Source organism: Emys orbicularis, chromosome 16 (genome assembly GCF_028017835.1).
Source record: "Emys orbicularis isolate rEmyOrb1 chromosome 16, rEmyOrb1.hap1, whole genome shotgun sequence".
NCBI lineage: Eukaryota > Metazoa > Chordata > Testudines > Emydidae > Emys > Emys orbicularis.
The window spans coordinates 29,363,904-29,385,122 of NC_088698.1; the positions used below are offsets into that span (position 1 = coordinate 29,363,904).

Sequence of the window (21,219 nt, forward strand, 5' to 3'; positions counted from 1 at the left end):
GAACCACTGTAACTACTCTCGGGAACGGTTATCCAACCAGTTTTGCACTGACCTTATAGTAGCTCCGTCTAGGTTGTATTTCCCTAGTTTATTTATGAGGTGGTCATGTGGGACAGTATCAAAAGCTTTACTAACATGTACATTAAATGAAGGGATCTTGTGAGAAAAGCTAGGTATCAATATCATACTGCTATCTTACGGTAAGTTGAAATCAGACACCATATCTAAACAAAAGCGACAGTATTTTAAAAAAAACCTTTGAGAACTTTAGTTTAATAAAGCAATAACTCGCACTTCACATTGTGTACAAAACAAAATTCAAGAAGCAAACCATACAGAAACCAACTGTCAAGACATGGAATAGTCATTTAGCAAACAAAAGGTAAAATGGTCCGCAGTAGCATATACAGCTTTTACATGAAACAAAGTTACCAGCTCTAATGTTGTTTATGAAGCTTAAAAATAATAGTTTGAATGTCATTTACAAATACACAATATAAAAACAGACCAACTTGAGCAGAACGTCGATTACATTTTTATAGAATTCCCTCCCCTCTCAATACTAAAATAGGCCATTGTGGTGAAGTTACTAGCATCTGCCATACGAACTTTTTAAATGGAAGGAGGTGTACGGGCCCATGACTTCTGAAATAAGTCAGTGTGTGTTTAAGATGGGTTGTATGTTGCCACAGAGGCTGTCTACCATCACCAACCAAACCCTGGTGACCAGTGGGGCTCTACAATCACACCATTAAGCTTTCATTCAACTTTCTCATTCTTTACAAAAGTAAAAAAGAATACTCCATAAAACTTCATATTGTACCCAATCTGTAAAGTGAAGATTCCCCCCCATTACCCTCAATATGAGGGATCATTTAAAGCCATTTTACCGGAACAAGAAACATACCTCTTTGCTCTCAGAGAAAAACAAACAACTGGATTTGTACAGCCCCATTCTGGATCTCGGTGAATGCAACAGTGCAGAGAAGTATTTACACATGAGTGTGATTGGCTGTTTCTCTTGCTAGCATAAATAAGGACACAACATGGCTTCCAAAAAGGCATTTCTCATTTTACTCTTGCTCACTTTTCCAGTAGCATCCTGGCAAAATCAGCATTGGACATCTTTTTAGGCTCCTCAGTGGCTGCAGATGAAGTTGCTGGTGAATTCTGAACCATCCCATTCTCAGCCTTTGTCATAAGATTGCTCTGGCGTTGTAATGCACGAGGCACCATTGAGAGCTGAGTTCTGCCCTTCCCCCGTCTAAAAAACCAAAAGGCATGTTTGAGAACATCAAGGAGGTTTTTTTTTTTTTTGGGGGGGGGGGGGGGGGGGTTGGTACATTAAATTTGAATCAAGAGGAAAGAAACAAAGGTTTGTTCACCACAAGGAACACCCATTTAACTACTGTTCCTTTCTCAGTTGTTTTATTACCAGGCAATGCAGTGTTTACGTTGCTTTCATTTTGTTGCCCGTTGAAAGAGTGTATTTTAGTGCTGGCAAAAGGCACCAAGCCGGACAGCCCGGGAGACTGAAGTCTCCTATTTATCCATTGAACAAGTACACAGCAGCAGCACACCCCTGGTCTACTAGCGTGCCTTAAACCCTTATCTGTGGGAGCACCTTTCCGAGATGAAAGGAGAGCTCAGCCTTCCTGGCCAATTTGCCAAGACTGCCAATAGCAGATAATTCAGGCCAGTTTTGTGCTCAGATGTTCACATCAGAGATTATCACCAGAACAGCCATCAACACCATGGTACCTTTCAGTCACTGCTGCACTGGGTTGGATTTGAACTAGCAATCTGGAAATGGGAAGTGTCTACATCCTATTACCAACCCTGTGAATCCACCACGCCCTAAACCATAACAATAAGGCACTTCTCTAGCACCTTTCAAACATTATCCTCACCTGTCCTGGGTGTGGTTCCTAAGTATCCCTGTGTTACACACCTGATGTTTTTTAAGCACCCCCAAGCAATGCGTGCCATGAATACTTACGCTCCATAAATCTGTCGTGGTACCATGGACTGTGAGGCTCTCCCTGCTTCAGGTTTGTCTGGGAATTTTCGGAGAGGTGGATTACTGATTGCCACCTTGATGACATTTTCCTTAATTGTCAGCCCATCCATTTTCAATACAGCCTGCGAGGCCTGCGCTTCATTTTCGTACTCTACATAGGCCAGGCCCTGAACAAGGAAAGCCCAGAGACAAATTAGGTAAGTGTCAGTGTATATTTTCTGCATGACAGCTTCTGCACAGACCTTAGTCAACTGAGATGACTGAAGTGACAATGGTAGGTTATAGACATGACATATGGCTGAGATGAAGTCCCACTCTTCATGGTGAAACTGCAGGTGTGCTGAAGAATTCAAAGCTATATGGCTGTCTAGAGAGCAGAGTTTTGCTAACTGCTACTCATGAGACCCCTTTTAATTGACAATGTATTTTGTACATTAGCAAGTAGGTAAACAGTCATTCGAGCGCTACACCACAGAATGCTGTCTTAGTAGTGAGACCTCACTGCAGCACTCTAGGATCTGCAACCAGGCTGAGACCATAGGGTTGGAAAGAATCATCAGAGTTACGGGTTAGCCCAGTGAAAGTTAGTGAGAGTCTAGGCATCTCTATCTAGCAGCTACAAAGGCAAGATCCACATGGAATCTGCTGCAATTCTTTACTGGGTTAAAACTTCCACTTAGGAAATCAGGTCCATTACCCTATGGCATAAGTAGTTACTTTAGTTTCAAGAGCAGCCAATCTATTTTAGGCAACACCATCAACACTGAATGGTAGAAGTGGTCTCTGAAAGGGTTGGAGAAATTTGTCCCACAAACCACATGGGGATACTTTTAAGTCATCAGCAACAAAGCATTCCCCATAGGCAATGGTTCTCTGTGCAGGTTTCACTGTATAGCAGCTGCTAACCACACTGCTGATGGTCCCCGTGGGTGAGAGTTTCCCCACTCATTTCAAATTAAACATGGGTAAGGAGAGGCTGCATGGAGGCACTTCCTCCCACACAACACAGGAGATTTCTAGCAGCTGTCACTGCATAGTAGGCCAGTGATATTCGCAATGATTTCACAACGTGCAAAACTATGCCTTTCCAATTGTGTTACCATTGCTCTTCAGGCCCCGTAGTTTGTATGCACTTTTAAGGCTGGCTAATCTTGGGAGGACGCATCATTCTGGACCATACAAATATATCCAGTTTTAAATGTGACCTTGTTTAAGCTATGAATGATTAAATACATTCTATGGCATTTAAGTAGGAATCCCACCTCAAGCCAAGCTCTGAACATACCCTGAAAAAGTAAGTGAAGCAAGTGGAGAGCATCAATTACAAGACCTGCAGTGGGAGCCATTTTTGAAAGATTATATTGCTTTAAAATGGATTTTCAAGCTCGTAGTACACACAACATACACATGATTAGCAGGACGACAGCTGTTAGAGTGACTAGCACTTAATCATGTCTATTTGAGTAAAGTGTGGGAGGGCAACATTTTGAGGGAACAGCAGCTGATTTAAAATCTCTCATTTAATGAATGTCCTTAATTTTATACAGATGCAAATGTAATAAAATCTGTCATGAGATGAGGTGGCTAATTCCTTACTGCCACATCCATTGCTGGAAGACATATTGAGATCACTAGAGTCAAAGAATTAAAAACAACTGAAGTCGTTTTAAAACTAGTTATGATCACAGCCGTATTTCCATATAATTACATCAGAAGGATACTGTCATGTGAGATCAGTTTAAAAAAAAAATACAGATTCTTCAGACTACCAGCGCCTATTACTAAAATTGAAAGTTCTACAGAACATCTTTTTCTCCCATTTATACCCATACTTTTTGCATTTCACTTAATTTGGGCAAGACAGACTGACTCAGTTTCACTTTCTGGTGCTCATGCACTAGCATGAAATGTTTGGGTTACAGATACTGCAAAAGAAGGTATAAATTTAAACAAGTCTGGTTTTGGATTAAGAATAGCTGGTGAAAACATTCCAACTCCCTTGTTTGGTTTTAAACAGAAAATCTATCTTTTGGACCCAAAATATCCAAGAGTTTCCCTTTGAAGTTTCTTTTAAAATTTAGATTAACGTTAACATTAGATTAACATGAGTGCTGGACACTTACCTTAGGTTTCCCAGCTCGATTAGTGACTAGCCTAATATCTTTCACATTTCCATGTGCTTTACACATCTCCTCCAGCTCTTCTTTGGTGCAGGAGAATGGCAAACCAGAAATAAATAGTTTATGCTTCTCTAGTGCAGTGCTGTACCTGAACACCTGGGGTAAAAAAGGGACATTAATTCCTGTCCAGTTGCAGACATTCGAAGAACCTATGTCCAACTTGCGCCATAGTTTCAGACCATTAAATATTAGTATGAGACTGGGGTTGTGTCTTATGTGATTATAACAGCACTTAACACAATAGGGCCTGTCTTGATTGGAGCTCTTAGGCGCTACAACAATACAACTAATAGGTACACACTTCTAAGAATTCAGTCTGCTCTAAGCAAGCAAAGGTTTCACCCCAATGAGTCTCTACAATATTATAGGTCTGCTCCAAGTTCAGGAAGAGCTTCCTTAACTGTGTCTTCATGCTATATTTTGAGTGTTAAAATAATATAGGATATCTAGCTAGTGTAGTAAGTTGTGTGTGCGCACACACATGCATTGCATCTAACACAGAAACATTAGCAAGACTTTAAGGATACTGAATATGCTTCAACGGCTGTCAGCTGCAGTGTTGATGTGCTTCACAAACACTGCACTTTGGGATCATGCGTGGATCAAAGTTCACTATATACAATACCTGCAAACGGTTACTTCTGCCGCATTTGGCGCAAACCTTTCCCTGTATTACTAGCATTAGTCGCAGCCTCTTGAAAAGCATTTTACAGATTATTTGAAAAATATACAGCTGGGAGATTGAGAAGCATGGTTACTACACTGAGTGAGTACACAAATGACGGAGGATTTATTCAAGTGTAGATAGTCAGAGATACACTGATCACTGCAGAAGTCAGCTCTAGCATGTGGCTCAGCTACCTGAAAAGATGCAAGAATTCTGAAGGGCTTCAAATGCTTTGGAGGTTCAACCAGTCAAGTGCCTTTCACTTTATCTAGCACCATCCAAAGAAATCACAGTGTGGGTTCTCAACCAACAAAGCAGCACAATTACCCTCCCTTATTTATGGCTAAATTGCAAGGGGAAGGGGGGTGACTTTTTTTCTGTTGTAACAGGAGAGTACAGAAAAGGTTGAGAACCACTGGACTAAGATACCAATCAAGCTAATTATTGATTATCTATTGTATCAAAAGGTGTCACCGACATGCACTGAGCGCATCTAGTGCAGACATTTCTCAACGTAAATTCTGGACTGCCAGTATGAAGAGGTTAGTGCAGGGTTGATCACTAGGAAGGATTATTGAAGGGACTAGACATGCTGCTAGTCTTCCTATGCAATCTCATCAATAAGGTTATTTATTGAATGATTAAGAAGTATTGTACCTTAAAATCTGGATTCTTGTTCTTGTCAACACAGGGAGACACAAACATTGGCCTCCCCTCCACAATCCTGCGATCCAATCCCAGGGCCTGTAGAGCTGATTTTTCATCCACAAATTCTACATAGCAGTAGCCCCGGAAAGTCCCCCTGTTAGAAAATATGGGGCGGATTTCCACCACTTCCCCACAGCTCTCAAAGAGCTCTTTCAGTTTTACTTCAGGGTCTGCCATGCTATAAGAAAGATTGCTGACAAAAACAGTGACGTTATCTTTAGCACTGTCATGGAGAACTCTGGGAGCTTCTTTTCGGCTTGCAGCTGCCTTTTCATTTTGTTTAGAGGAAGCAGCTGGTCTCGCAGGTGCACTTCTTCCAAACAGGCCGGTTTCTACCTCCATATCTTCCACCTCTTCTTCAGCACGCGTACTGTCACCATCACCCTTGTGTCTCTTGCTGGGTTGCTCTGCTGTTTAGTGAAACAAAAGCTTTAAATGCTTTAGACGTTCTAGCAAACAGCAGGGTTTTATTTACATATATATTAAGGGAAAGGCTGCCTTCCTCTAACAGCCTGATCCAGGGAAGTGCTCAGCACCTGGAACTGCAGGTGCAAAATAAGATCCTAACACAAAGCTGAGCAATCCTTTTGACGTTCGAGAGATAAGGACTGCATGCCTAGGACAGTGAAGGCTTTAAAGGGACACAAGGTTAGCAGTCAAATTTTTCCACTTACTATCTCATCACACACACTGTAACTATATGCATGATCATGTGTTTTTCCCTCTCCACAAATAAGCGGGTAATAGCATTCTTTTCAAAATGAGCAGTCTTCTGAAACCACCCTGAGTGAGGCTGTATGCATGTTCCTCCCTCTGGGGGACTTTCCACAAGAAACATTTGTTTCAACCTTCTGAGATGCTGTTATAAATACAGGAAAATGCAGATGGTTTGAATAGCTTGGAGGACATACATAGACTCAGGGGGAAAATAGGGAGATTTCAGCTAATTGGGGTTTACATGCAATGAAATAATTGTATAAGCCAGGAAACATATCTAGTGAGCGCTCTTTTAAACTTATTTCAATTATTAAGGTAATGTAAGTGTTCACTCCCTATTTTATTTTATGATCACTGACGACCAAAAAATGCAACAGAGGCAGTTTTGTGATTGACACGTGGAGATAAATTAAGATCCCTCTGGAACACACAGCTCCAAGGAGACCCCAACAAGACTTCCTTGACCTGTGCTGACTGCAGAGAGGCAACTAAAAGTCCTGCTGTCTTAAGTTGTGAACAATTTTAAGCTACAGTTTATACCTTCCTCCTCTTGCCCCCACTCTCCGTCGTCATCATCTTCGACTTTGCGTTTGTCTCCAGGTTTCATTTTTTTAGCCTTTTTGGAAGCTTTTTTCTCAGCCCGAGCCTGCTTTCGTTGTTCAGCTTTTTCTTCTTCCTGCTTCACAAGAGCAGCTTCCTTCTCAGCAGCCTGGGAACATTGAGGAGTTTTGTCAGTCACTACAAACTGAAGCAGATTTTTTCTAAAGCACTTCTTTTTAGAAGTATGCTGCATGTATCTATAGCAATGAGAAATAGATTCTTCCACTAAGCTTTATACACACAGCCCAAGTGGGAGGATCACTTAACAGATATATCTTAACTGGTCATTTCTATAGTTTTAATTGTCATGTTAATTTTACCTCTTCACAAGTATCAACTAGACGTCCAGTGCAAAAGAAACTAGTTATATCAACACTCTAAGAAGTTAGCAGTTTTTAGGGTATGGCTACACTAGCAAGTTTCTGCACAACAAGTTATACCACTTTTATTAAAGCGCTGGAATTAAACCGCAGTTGCGTGTCCACACTGTGTTCCTTGCGACAGTGGAGCGCAGCCACATTAGCAGCTCTTGCAATGGCAACGAGAGCAGTGCATTGTGGTAGCTGTCCCACTGTGCAACTGGCCACAGGGTGCTTTGGGAAGGGTTTGCAATGCCTCATGGGGCAGGCACAGCATCACATGATGCAGGTTTCCCAAACCCATTGCTCCATGGGCCTCCTACTACATTGCCAGCTGCTTTTCAACTGAAGGGGGGGGGGGGGAGATTGTGAGACAGGGAGTGTGCATGTGTGTATTGGGGGGGGAGGGAGAGACAGTGTGTTTTGGGGAACAGAGAGTGTGTCAGCATGCTGTCTTGTAAGTTCAGACAGCAGCAGGAAGCAACCAGTCCTGAGGCAGGGGGAAACCCCAACATCAGCCCCTGTCTCCCTCCCCAGGTCTCTGCACAGCAATCTGTGTGACACACACACACACACACCCTACCTGCCTCTGTGTTCAATGACAGGAGCATTCCACATTAATGGTTTGCTTTGTGTCCCAGAGCAGATCAGCACAGCACACAATGGCTGTCAGAAAGGGAGCTTTGAAAGGGGAAAGGCCAGCCAAGTTCAAAACAATCAGCAGGGCAGCCACTTGAGGGATTAAGGGACACTTCTGGAGGCTAATTGATGGCTTTCGGCTGTGTAAACACATTACAGCGCAAATACAGCGCTGGAGCCTCTGCGCTTTAAGGCTTATGACTCTCCTCGAGGTGGTTGGTTTTTTTGCAACGCTGCAACTGAGGAGTTTCTGCGCACTAGTGGCTTGGCAGTGTGTACACCTCAGGAATTACACCACAGAAAGCTGCTTTACTGTGCAGTAACTTGCCAGTGTAGACAAGGCCTTAGTCTTGAGGATATTTCAAGATCATTTGTGGGGCTTGACAGAAGAAGCTTAAGTCAAAACACTCCTGTAAAGATGACCTTGGAATAACTGTTTCCTATTGATTTCTCGGATAGTTCATATAAAGAAATTCTGACCTTTACTCTTTGTTCATTAACTCGAGCTAGTCTATTTTCTGTTTTTTGAACAGCTGCATCCCAGTCTTCTAAAGTGCCTATAGGATACAAAAAATGATTTTTACTCTTCCCATAATTTGGGAAAAAACACATTTACTAAAGTAAGAATGAAACTTTTGAAAATATCCCTCAATATTACCTATCATTAGACACAACGCAAAAACGAAGTCCTAATCTATCTAGTGGGCTTGAAAAAGATTAGAATAAAATCAAATACAATGGAAGCCTTTTATAGGGTGTGATGCAAAGTGCACTGAAGTCAATTGAAAGAATCCCTCCCATTGACTTCAATGGGCTCTGGATCAGATCCACAGTAAAGAATTTTTCCTGCCCAGAACTTCACTGAAAGTAGAGGTTTCTTGCTAAAGTTTAAAAGGTTGAAGCAAATGCACTGTATCAGAACAATACAGGACTACCGTTCTACTTCACCACTAGCTTAGAGTTCACTACGTAAGAGTTCCCTGGGCAATAACTTTGGACTTAATAAACCAAGAAAGTGACACGATAGTGGGCTATAGAAGTTACCTTCTATCCTCTCAAGAGACAGCAGCACCTCACAGACATGCTCTGGATAGTCACTTGTGCACTGCACAGCTCGATGCAAGGCCTTCCTACAGTGCTGGGTATCTCCATGGGCCCTGAATTGGAGAAATTAAGGAGCACTTATATTCGCTGCTTTCACTCCCAGATAACACGTATAACCCATTATTATAAAACTTAGCAATTCTACAGCATCATTCCCTAGAACAGCGGTTCTCAAACTTGTGTAGTGATGACCCCTTTCACACAGCAAGCCTCTGAGTGAGACCCCCCCCCCTTATAAAGTAAAAACACTTTTTTTATATTTAACAGTATTATAAATGCTGGAGGCGAAGTGGGGTTTGGTGTGGAGGCTGACTGCTCGTGACCCCCCAGGCCATAACCTTGTGACCCCCTGAGGGGTCCCGACCCCCAGTTTGAGAATCCCCGCCCTAGAAGATCTCAAAAGCACTTAAACATTAAAAAAACATGACCACATTGAACCCATCTTGCAAATGGAGGAACTGAGGCAGAAATTAAATCACTGCTTCATTAAGTCAAGTCCTTACCGTTCCAAGTTATAGTATTCTAACCACATATTGGCGTATTTGGCATTCCCTTTAGTCATAATGCTGTCCCAGAGCTCTCTGGCCTTCTGCATATTGTTACACAGGCGAGCCTAAAAAGGCAACATTAAAAAAATTCAATATAGGTAAGAATCATCCACACACAGCGGAAACCAGAAAGGCACATTCATCACACTTTGCAAACCTTTTAAGTGACACACAAGAAATGTCAAAATAAATTATTGCTATTGAAAGCTAACTTCTCCAGTTAGAGCTCTTCTCATCCCAATGTTGGCCTCTGGTTGCCAGGCATATTTCAGTTTATACATTATATAAGATCTTATTTAAATATTTCTGAATGTCTTTAATTTCAAATGTTGTTATTCGTGACTGAACACCTTTAAAAATAATGAAACATGAAAACATCTTTCTTCATATTTATACGATACAATAGATGCTTTATTTGAATAGGAAAGTTTCTAAGCCAGTACTACTGAAATGCTCTTCATTAGCACCTTTAATTTGAGGAAACCAAAGCACGTTGTGATTATAATATCCGTGCAAGTTAGGCATATATCCCCTTTTATAGGTGGAAAGAAATGAGAGAGAGAGAGGTGACTTATCCAATGTTGCACAAAGTTGTGGCAAAGCAAGGAACAGAAACCATGAGTCTTGTTTCTATCTGAATCAGACTGCTGCCTACTCAGGGTCTTTGAACTCATGCCTTCAGGTACACCGTGGGTGGCTGATCAGTTTGTAGTGGTTGTGGTGGAATAAGGAGAAAGCCTCAGCTATACAGATCACTGACACAAGGGCCCAAGTTTATAGAGGTGTACAGAGGAAGGAGTATGTACACCTCTATAAACACAGATTTCTAAAAAGGTAACTTCCACTAGCAACACAATTTAAATACAACAGATTGATGAAAATATTACCTCAATCCTTGCCCAGTTCTGCATTATAGTGCAGGATGGATCCCCACTTTCACTAAAACCTTCAGATGAAAAAAAAAGCAGAGTTGTTTGACGCATGTTTAAAAGCAGTGATTCACAAGCAAAGTATTTGTAACACTACAGTAAAAGACTCGCATTACAGATTCACTATATTTGTGGTCCAAGCTTAAAAACACAGGGGCGGCTCCAGGCACCAGCGCACCAAGCTGCGGGAGGTGGCCTGCCGGTCGCTGTGGGGGCGGCAGTCAGGGAGCCTTCGGCGGCATGCCTGTGGGAGGTCCGCCGGTCTCACGGCTTCTGCAACAATTCGGCAGCGGGTACGCCGAAACCGCAGGACCAGCGGACCTCCCGCAAGCCTGCCGCCGAATCTGCGTTACCAGCCGGACTTCCCGCAGGCACGCCGCCGAAAGCCGCCTGACTACCGTGCTTGGGGCGGCAAAATACGTAGAGCCGCCCCTGTTAAAACATTATCAGAAAATGAATACACCTCAGCCTCAACGTAACACGCACAGAATAGAAAATAAGCCATTTTGGAGTGAAAAGAATGAGAATATTTCAAAGCTCTGACTTACGTTCTTCCACCTCTTGTTTTAAATATTCCACTGCACGTGCAAATGCAGACCTCAGCTCTTCTAGTTCTTTACTTGAGTCTTTAGAAAGACAGAGAAATATATCTGCACCTTAAAATAATGATTTCCGTTTCCTTTAGCCTACTATGGTTTCTTCACTAATGTCCAGCACAAAGAAGAAATCCACTTTCACCAACAGAAATTTTGTTTTTTCAAAAAGCATTTTTCACTTCAGCAGAAGTCATTGCATATGGAGTTTAAAAGGACAAATAGAGCCACAGGAGATCGAAAACAGAGAAAGAATTTTGGGACAATCTATTCAACTAGGAACTGATTTAGTGAACTGTACAAGTTGTGTTTTTATAAATGCCAAATTACTATTTCCTCCACAATTAATAACATCTTAAACACAATTATTAGAGGCTCTTTAAGAAGAGTATATTGCCATTTCTAAAGGCTACACAGAGCAGAGAATTTAAACTAAGGTGAGTTACTCTCATAAGTTTATATATAGTTACCTTGTGTAAAATCCACCCTTCTTCTTAGATAATCAAGGTATGCCTGCCAGATCTCTACGTAATCCGTAGCCTGAATAAAGCCAGCATTCAAAGCCTTTTCAAAGTTTTCTAGGGGGAAAAATAAAAGCAAACATGTATTTGCTTTTGTTCCCTTTGCCAATAACTGGAGTTAATAGATTGGGGGATGGGAGGGGGCTATTTCTGTGGTTTTATGAACCAAAAGTTACACTTCAGAAAACTGAATGATGCAGTGGAACCTGTATATAATAAATTCTGATTTGGCAAATTAGTAGGAAAATTGCAAATCTGTTTCAATTCAGTAATGTGCAATTATGGTTATAACGAAACCTCAGTTTAAACGTGAAATTGTTCCAGGAAAGAGACTTTACTGTAAAATGGTTCCACTGTGTTTCCATTAATCCAACCTAGTTTTAGAGATATTTCAGAATGGGTTCAGATTCCTTGTTGAATACTATGCACATCACCATTCGTCAACAAGAAAACATCCTGGTCCAGACACTAATGACAGCAGTATTTCCTTACCAGAAACAATCTGATGATCAACTCTGTGCCTCTCCATTGCTAAAAGGTACCGATTCCACAGCCCGACAGTCCAGGGACAATTCCTAACAGCTCGATCATGTGCTGAGAGTACCAATTCTTTCACTTTCAACTGCCGGTCCTAAAATAACCACACAATTAATTAAAGGATGCAAAATAGCCCACTGCTCCTCTCATCAGACAGCCACCATCACAGATGGATACAATACTACCAAAAAAAATTGCTGACTTCAAAAAAAAGCATGTTTTGATTTCACATAAAAGTTTGAGAATTGTAGTTTCAAGTTGAGCACATCAAAAGGGAGAGGAGATATGCTACAGTGTAACAGGGTATAACGTTGGTCCCACTTTATCAATTAACCCATTCTGCTATGCTACCAGACGGAATGAGACAGATGTAATAAAAGCATTGAATGAATCCCCAATAACCCCTTAGTCACTTAGAGTGCAAGAAAGAAAAAATAATTTAGCCTCACAGCATAAGACATCCCCTTTAAGGGAACTAGGTATGGCACCTGTGCCTTACTCAATACCTTCCAGGAGGGAAGAATGGAGACTAGGAAGCAGCTCAGTATGGGTATGTCTTCACTGCAGAGTTAACCTGGGCTCTTACTTGGGTGTTGCCTCTAACCGCCTTCCCATCCACACACAAAACACATTGGGATGGACCAGAGGGCAGGACCCAGTTTACCTGTTCTGATCAATGTCAAAGCGTGTCTGTGTTTGAACAAGAAATGCATCCCTGAGAAAAGGGAAAGAGATATTGGTGAAAACTTCATTGATGCAGCTTAGGATGACTAGATAGCAAGTGTGAAAAATCGGGCAGGGTGGGGGGATAATAGGTGCCTATGTAAGGCAAAGCCCCAAATATCAGGACTGTCCCTATAAAAATCAGGACATCTGGTCACCTGTCCGGTTAGTTGGCCTGACAGCTTACATGAAAGGAGGAAACTGAGGCAGAATCCAACATAGAGTCCAAGTAGACACTTATGGCTACAAAATAGGGTAAAGATCATATTCTTTTGCTTTCCTTACCAGATACTGATTATAACGCGCCCACAGATCAGGCACAAGGCAGTTCTCAGCCAGGGCACGCTCATAGATTAACTGAATGCGAGCTGGATCCCCTGCTTTCATTTCAAAGTCAATATAGGCTTGATATTCTGCTAGCTTTGGTGTTTCAGCAACCAGCTAGAACACAAACATGAGTACAAAAAGGAAATAGAGTCGGGAAAATAAGCAGATCAACCTTAAATCAAAACAGCATTTTACAGGCCAAGAACAATATTCTGAAGAACAAGTGTTTAGCCTCAAAAACATCAGCAGATCTGGGAGAATCCTAAGCAGTGGAACTGGATTCTGGCCTTTGATTTTCACTGATCTCTGAATACACGTCAGGCTCTGGGAGGGTTCAACTATACAATTCTATCCCTAAGAGATCACAAGCTCTGGAAAACTAACAAGAATTCTAATGGGCACCATAGGGATACTGTAGAGTGAATCTTAATGCAGGTGTCACTGTATAGACCAGGGACGGGCAAACTTTTTGGCCTGAGGGCCGCATTGGGTTTTGGAAATTGTATGGAGGGACGGTTAGGGGAGGGGGCGTGGCCTCTATCCAACTGCCCTCTATCCGCCCCCCCCACACTCCCTGCCCCCTTACCGCGCTGCCTGGAGCGCCGGTGGCGCTAAAGCCACTCACCGCGCAGCACAAAGCACCAGGTCAGGCCACGCTCTGCAGCGGCGCTGCCCCAGGAGCTTGCAGCCCCGCCACCCAGAGCAGTGCGCCGGTGGCTGCGGGGGAGGCATAACAGGAAGGGAGGGGCTGGGGGAGAGCCTCCCGGGCCAGGCGCTCAGGGGCCAGGCAGGAGGGTCCCGCGGGCCAGAGTTTGCCCACTCTGGTATAGACAGTACTATTTCAAGCTGCTATAAAATTCTCAACAGTGTCTATAATAATACAGACAGCTGGAAAGTTTCCCTTACGTTGCTTACTGCTGAAAAGGGTTTTCAAAGTCACTGGTTTACTTCTGTGGTTGTTTTTTCTAAACAGGTTGCTTAGTCTCACAACACATGCTTAAAATAGTTACCAGTGCCTCTTCATATGGTTTACTCTTTTCCATCTGCTGCAGTGCTTTCTTGTAGTTCTTTATTACTGCTTCAGGTATAGGGTCCTCTGACCATTCTTCATATTCAGCATATGTGGCTTCCATGTCTATTAATATATACAAAGAACCAAAGCAACTGAAAATTATTTTACTAAGTAATCTGAACTTAGCATCATGAGTTTTGATGCCGTCATGTATGTATACTTAGTTGTAAAGTTTGGCCAGTTGGTTAAAGGGCTGAGGTAACAGTTCCTACATAGTGCAATCTAATTCAAACTCAAGATGAACTGTTTTTAAAACATCAATGGTTTTGAACAAAAACACAGCAGGATTACTCTAAGGCTTTACGGAAGAGAGAGAACAAGCCAAATTGTTTTCGTGTGCAAGTCAAAAAAAGTGAGAGAACTGTGTTTATCTGGGTTTGGTTAGACTCTTAAAGGAAGAGGACACAGAGGGTACCAAGTGAAAGCATAATGGAGCTGGCAACCTTAATGGACATTAGGGGGAACACCAAAAGCTAACAAAGCAGCAGCTAGTATGTATTCCCAACTATCAACCTAGGCTCTTACATAAAGCTGGTCGGGAATTTTTCAACTAAATTTTTTTTGAACCTGCTCCACCTTAGGCAGAGCAGGGACCTGAACCCAGGTCTCCCACATTCCAGGTGTGCGCCCTAAGCAGCAGGCTATTGGCTAGTTTAGGGTGCAGGCTCTCTCTCTTTTTTTTTTCCCTCTCCTGGAAAAACCTCAAGAGGTCTCTGTTTTATCCTGATGGGGAATGGAAAAAATGGCTGAAATCTCAAAAGCTTTAGTGGGACAAGAAAACAGTTTCCCACCCAGATCTACTCTTATACCATGCCTATAGCCATGGCATCTTCATGCCTGTCTTCTGTTTAAAAGTTCCTAGTTTAAATTGTAAGACACATTATACCAAAGTATGTAAAGCACTAAAAGATTTTTTTGGAAATATCTATTTCCTTAAGCGTTGCAAAAATCAATTTATCAATTAGTAAGCAAAATGTTCCAAACAAAGCAGAGGCACAGAAAGTCTTTGAAGCCCCCAGAATGACACATCCATGACTGATCACTTCAAAAATACACAACCCTTGCAGCAGCATTTTCTGTGGCATGACCAAAAAGGAGAACTCAGCGGATAATCACTGCCCAACTCAAGGAGGACTTACAGCCTTATTAATGCAGTCTTCTCAAGTTCATAGACTCTTACCTAGCAGCGGGAGCCCCAGCTGGCGCCTAAAGAGCGTGTGGATCTTCTCAAGCTGTGCACAGAGTGTCTGCTGCTGTTCAGGGGAAGGAATACTGCCAGCAGCTGGCTACAAACAAAGATATACTGAGCATTACCCAACTCCCTTGGGTCCTGGGTTGATAAACAATAAACCCAAGTGCAATTCTACATAACAGAGACCTCAGATCCAAATGACAATCTTTAAAAAGCAGACACGACAAACAAGCGTCTCATGTGACAGAACTGTACAAGCGCACAACAGGAAAGCTGCTCAGCCTAGAGGTCTAAGGCATGCAAGTAGCATTTCTCACCAAGAACTGAGATGAACATACATTTGTAAATTATGTTTACGATCACAACAAGCCTATTACAGTACTTGATGAAGACAGTGACATGTGATAATGGCAATTCACAAGCCCAATGTCAGTAACTGCAAGACAGTTTCTAACCTGATTTAATAAATCCCTGAAGTTCATACACAAAATGTATCCTCTAAGACTTCCAGGTACCCTAACAACCCTGACTAAAGACTGGATTCCTTAAGACTATGATCTCCAATTACCCCTATTTAAAAAGTTATTAGCATTCTGAGAGTGGCTCTTTCAATGTCTTATTTTATAAACTACCAAGAAACAGGAGTGGTAATGTTATCAGCCAGGTTGTGGGACTATTTTTTTAGGCTTTGTGCTTGCATATTTCAGAGAGAAAATATGCTCTGGAAATTTTGTCTGGAATCCAATATTCACTCACACAGAAGAAGAAAATGAATGAGAAAAAACAAGTGTTTAATAACGCAATATTTGGTTTAATTTAAAGCTATTTTTCTGAGTGTCAAGCCAACGCAAAAGCAGGAAGGAAACTAATATCTGGACTGAGGTTCCTCATTGCGTGCATTACAAATGACACCAGCCCACAGCGATGGAACAGATGCATTGATTGTTGAGAGGCCTATTGGAACTAACACCACCATTTGCTCACTCCTGAGATAACAGAAAAATCTGGACTTTACCTGTACTGTTTCCAAGATGGCGTTTTCAAACTCACGGTAAGCTTCCCAGATTGCTGTTCCTTTTGTCACATGTAAGCCAACTGCAGTCAGCGCTCTTTCGAAAATTGAGCGAACTTTCTCAATCCCGCCTTCCTCACCGATGCCACCGATCGAATACTGAGCATACTCGAGCCAGATTTCAGGACCTAAACAAAAGTCATCAGAAACAATGAAGTAAAATCTTCTCCTAGGAAAAAAGTCTCCCTTCTACTTCCCAAATCAAGTGTTTATAGCATATACACAGAATCTTTCATACTAACAATATACTTTCCTTGCACCCTACACTTCCACAAAGGAAAAGAGAAACTAAAATATTCTTTCATGCTGCACCCCTACCCCAATACAATTTGACAGGGTTACTGTCCTAGTGGATAGCGGAGCAGCAATAGACAATATCTTGGTTTTAGTAAGACTTTTGACACAGTCCCACATGACGTCCTCATAAGCAAATTTGGGAAACGTGGTCTAGATGAAATTATTATAAGGTGGGTGCACAACTGGTTGAAAGACCGTTCTCAAAGAATAGTTATCAATGCTTTGCTGTCAAACTGTGAGGGTGTATCTAGTGAGGTCCCACAAGAGTCAGTCCTGGGTTTGGTACTATTCAATAGTTTCATTAATGACTTGGATAATGGAGTAGAGAGTATGTTTATAAAATCTTCAGATGACATCAAGCTGGGAGGGGTTGCAAGCACTTTGAAGGCCAGGATTAGAATTCAAAATGATCCTGACAAATTAGAGAAATGGTCTGAAATCAACAAGATGAAATTTAATAAAAGACAAGTGCAAATTATTTCGCATAGGAACAAAAATCAAATGCACAATTACACAACGGGGGATAATAGGGTAGGTGGTAGTTCTGCAGAAAAGGATCGGGGGGTCATAGTGGATCATAAATTGAATGAGTCAACAATGTGATGCAATTGCAAAAAAGGCTAATATCATTCTAGGGTGTATTAACAGGATGGTCATATGTAAGACAGGGGAGGTAACTGTCCCACTCAGCACTGCTGAAGCCTCATGTTAAGGTCTCTTATAAAGAGGATGATGATCAGTTGTTCTCCCTGTCCAATGAACGTAGGACAAGAAGTGATGGGCTTAATCTGCAACAAGGGAGATTTATGTTAGATATTAGGAAAAAACTTTCTAGCTATAAGGGTAGCTGATCTCTGGAACAGGCTTCCAAGAGAGGTTGTAGAATCCCCATTATTGGAGGTTTATAAAAACAGATTGGACAAACATCTGTCAGGGATGGTCTAGGTATACCTGGTCCAGCCTCAGCACAGGGGGCTGGGCTTGACTTTTTGAGGTCCCTTCCAGCCCGACATTTCTATTATTCTAATTTCTCTGCCAATTAAGGGCACAGATACCCTGGAAATGAGAACGAAGGATACCAGACTGCATAACTTTTCATCACATACCCTAAAAAGCAAGTCACTCAAAACCCCAAGTGTAATCCACTCACCAGTTCCCCTGCAACCTCAACTACCTCCCCCTTCCCAGAGTTCACATATTTCTACCTAACCTACCAACAGGCATCCTTAAATGCCAGCCATGTTAACTATTACACTCATGTCTTTCAATGAGTAGTGGATTGATGTGGATTTCTTAAGTGTCTCTGTATGTCGTTCCGCATGTAGTTCCATACTGGTGTGTGTACGTTAAGCAAGGTATGATATCAGGCTGAAAATAATGGATTCAAGATTTTCTGTAATAGAGCTGGTCAAAAAATTCTATCAAAACAGTTTTCTATCAGAAAATGCTGTTTTGCCAAAACCAATTATTTTGTGAAAATGTATAGATTGGCAAATTTTGTTTCTAAAAAAAACCTGGAAAAACACACAGACGTTTTTAGAATGGAATGTTTTGATTTGGTTTCTAAATTTACTTTATTCATATTAAAATATATATAAAGAATGGTTGAAATCAAAATAAAACATTCCAAATGTCCCAAAACAAAGCTTTTTTCAGAACTTCAGTCAACAAAAAAACCAAAACAAAAAATCAACAATTTGACTTTTTGTCCCTAATCAAGACAAAAACACTTTAGACACCTCAAAAATTTTTCATGGGATGGAAAATCCATTTTCCAACCTGCTCTATTCTGTAATGTTTATGAAAACTCCAAACTCTTAATGCCTGCAGGGAAGAGTGGGAGGGGAAATGAGCTGGACATAGATTGGGACAGCACGGACAAGCAAGAAAGGACAAAGAAGTTGGCAGAAGAGCTGCAAAGCAGAGCCAGAGAGCAGGGCGGAGCACCCGAGCTCCCATGTGACTCCATAGCCCTCCATTATGTTCCCAGCTCCACAACAAAACCCAAAGGGCCATTCATCTCCCAAGTTCCATAGGTCCCACTCCCCCACGTGTCATTCCAAATTAGAAAACTAGCACCCTATCTTTCCCTTTAGTTTTGAGTGTTTATTTTTACTGTCTAATCAAACTATCATAAAACATAGTGTTAAAAAAAAAAAAAAAAAAAAAATCAAGAAAACCAAAAAGTAATGGTCTGTTGGAAATAGAGATAAGAAGTGCTGGGTGAGCAGTTCTGTCACTTTTCTTGGAGATCAATTAAATTATGACAGGTCAGGGAATAATTCCTTTTCACATGTTTTTTAGATGTTCAAGAGTGGCTTTGCCTGCAGATCTGAAGAATTAACTATGAAGCCACTACTGACACCTCCATAATATCTGCCGATTCAATTCACAGCTAGCTCCACCACAATACATGAAGCAAACCTGGTTGTTCAGCGCAATAAATTAGGTACTTAGCAGCAGCCATCACCTGGTGAAGAGGTGCAGACAAGTACCAGATATTTGTCTCTCTTTTAATGAGAGTTCCCATGGTCCAGCACTGTAAAGCGTAGGCTGGCTGAGGTACTTGGTTAATAAAGGATGGTGTCTTTGTGGTATTAATGGCAACCTACTCTGAAAAAGCTTTCATGGACAGTGGGCACAATGAAATACATTAAAGACAGCAGGAACTAACAAAATAAGGTCTACAGAAAAAATGCAAGGCACTGAAAATAAGCCTTTTAAAAACACTTTCTAAACACGAGAATGGAAGAATTCATTATGGGATACACGATTCAATAGCTTTAGGGAAACACTCCTCATCAGGTAACAGCATGATACAAAACCAGAAAATGTAGTGTTAACCATCTGCTGCCCGCTGAAATAAATGAAATGATAACAGATCTGAAGTATCAGGGGGTAGCCGTGTTAGTCTGTATCTACAAAGACAACAAGGAGTCTGGTGGCACCTTAAAGACTAACAGATTTATTTGGGCATAAGCTTTCATGGGTAAAAACCTCATCTGAAGAAGTGAGGTTTTTACCCACAACAGATCTGAATCATTCAATGACTTCTCTCCAATTTGCACAAACTTGAAATCTCAAACTATGTCACCAACAGATTGTGAGTTATTACTTTTAAACAGGTTTAAACAGCTTTTCCTCACAGATCCAAATAAATAAATAAATAAATAAATACAACTTTGGGGGAGTATTTTTCATACTAATACTTCTGATCCAGTTTCAGTATTAACCATAAGAAAACACCTTCTTAGGAAAAAAGAAAGCGATGATTTCAATGCAAAGCTACAAATGTTTATTTTGTAGGATGTATTTGCAACTTACAGATATAGTCTTTCACAGCTCTCTCAAACAGCTCATAAACCTTCTCACGATCGGTGCTTTCAGAAGCCATTCTTATCTCATCCTTCAACCAGTCCAGCCAAATTTCTGTAAGACAGCAGGAACTTTAGAGGTACATTACCAAGAATATTCAAGAGAGTCCAAAAGACAAGAAATTAGTTTAACTTGGCATCACTAAATAGAATTGTTTGAAAATGTGATTTTTTTGGTAACACTTTTTTTAACCTTTACAGATAGCTACGGTTAATTTTACTAAAGCTTTGGCCAATTTTACCACCACGACACCAAATATATAGGTAAATTTCTATTTGTAAAGGCAGAATGTTACCATGATTCCTATGTGAAAAGAGCATAATTGGTGTCAGTTCAATTCCCAGTGAACAATGGTCCACAGCACAAGGGATCACCAGCACCAATGATACCCTTCTGGATACACTGCAGATGCCAATCATTGAATAGCCACAGAGGCTGTTCTCCCCCTCTCTTCTGGAGCAGGTCCTTCCATGTCAGGGCCAAGACACATCAGCCAGGCAGTGTAGGGAAGCTTACTCAGCTGCTGTCTGTACCATCAATAAACAAATAAATTTCTGGCTCAAGGGCTATCTGCAACTTTCAACAGCATCATATTCAGAAGATTACAAAATATTAACCTTTTGGCAGGAGTTTGTATGCTCAACACTGGACATTATAGCCAGAATCATCCACATGACTGTAATCCCCAAAGATGTCTGATTTGGTCTCATGGACTTCATGTTAAAATTCAACGCAAATATTTTACAAACTGTTCAGTTCAGCTGCTAAAAATGGGATGGGAGTGGGGGGTTCACAAGGATAACACTCAAGGGTGAGCTGAAATCATCCTGTACCTTCAGTAAGTGGAAAGAGTTCACTCATCTTCTGGCGGGCTCTTCTAAGCTTTACCAGCTCTCCTTCCTGGCGGAGCAGTTTTATCAGGTCCAAGTGACAGTTATAGTCAAATGCATTGATGGAAAGCTTTAAAAATGAGATTTAAAGAAATGTAAGACAGAGTACATCTAGCAGTTGGAGCAGGAAACTAGGATACAGAACTCCG

General features: G+C 41.4%; 1 protein-coding gene across 1 annotated transcript; it reads right to left on the minus strand.

Moving 5' to 3' along the window:
- Positions 1–253: 253 nt before the first annotated feature.
- On the minus strand, positions 254–21,113 carry SART3 (spliceosome associated factor 3, U4/U6 recycling protein). The gene is made up of 18 exons (XM_065417580.1): positions 21,014–21,113; positions 20,130–20,234; positions 16,452–16,636; positions 15,425–15,530; positions 14,183–14,307; positions 13,131–13,286; positions 12,078–12,216; positions 11,535–11,642; positions 11,020–11,097; positions 10,430–10,488; positions 9,498–9,607; positions 8,935–9,047; positions 8,371–8,447; positions 6,833–7,001; positions 5,525–5,985; positions 4,144–4,296; positions 2,000–2,187; positions 254–1,264 (listed from the first exon to the last, which is right to left on the minus strand). The coding sequence occupies exons 1-18, from the start codon at positions 21,039–21,041 to the stop codon at positions 1,084–1,086; spliced, it is 2,541 nt and encodes an 846-aa protein (XP_065273652.1). The 5' UTR covers positions 21,042–21,113; the 3' UTR covers positions 254–1,083.
- Between the last annotated feature and the right edge of the window lie 106 nt (positions 21,114–21,219).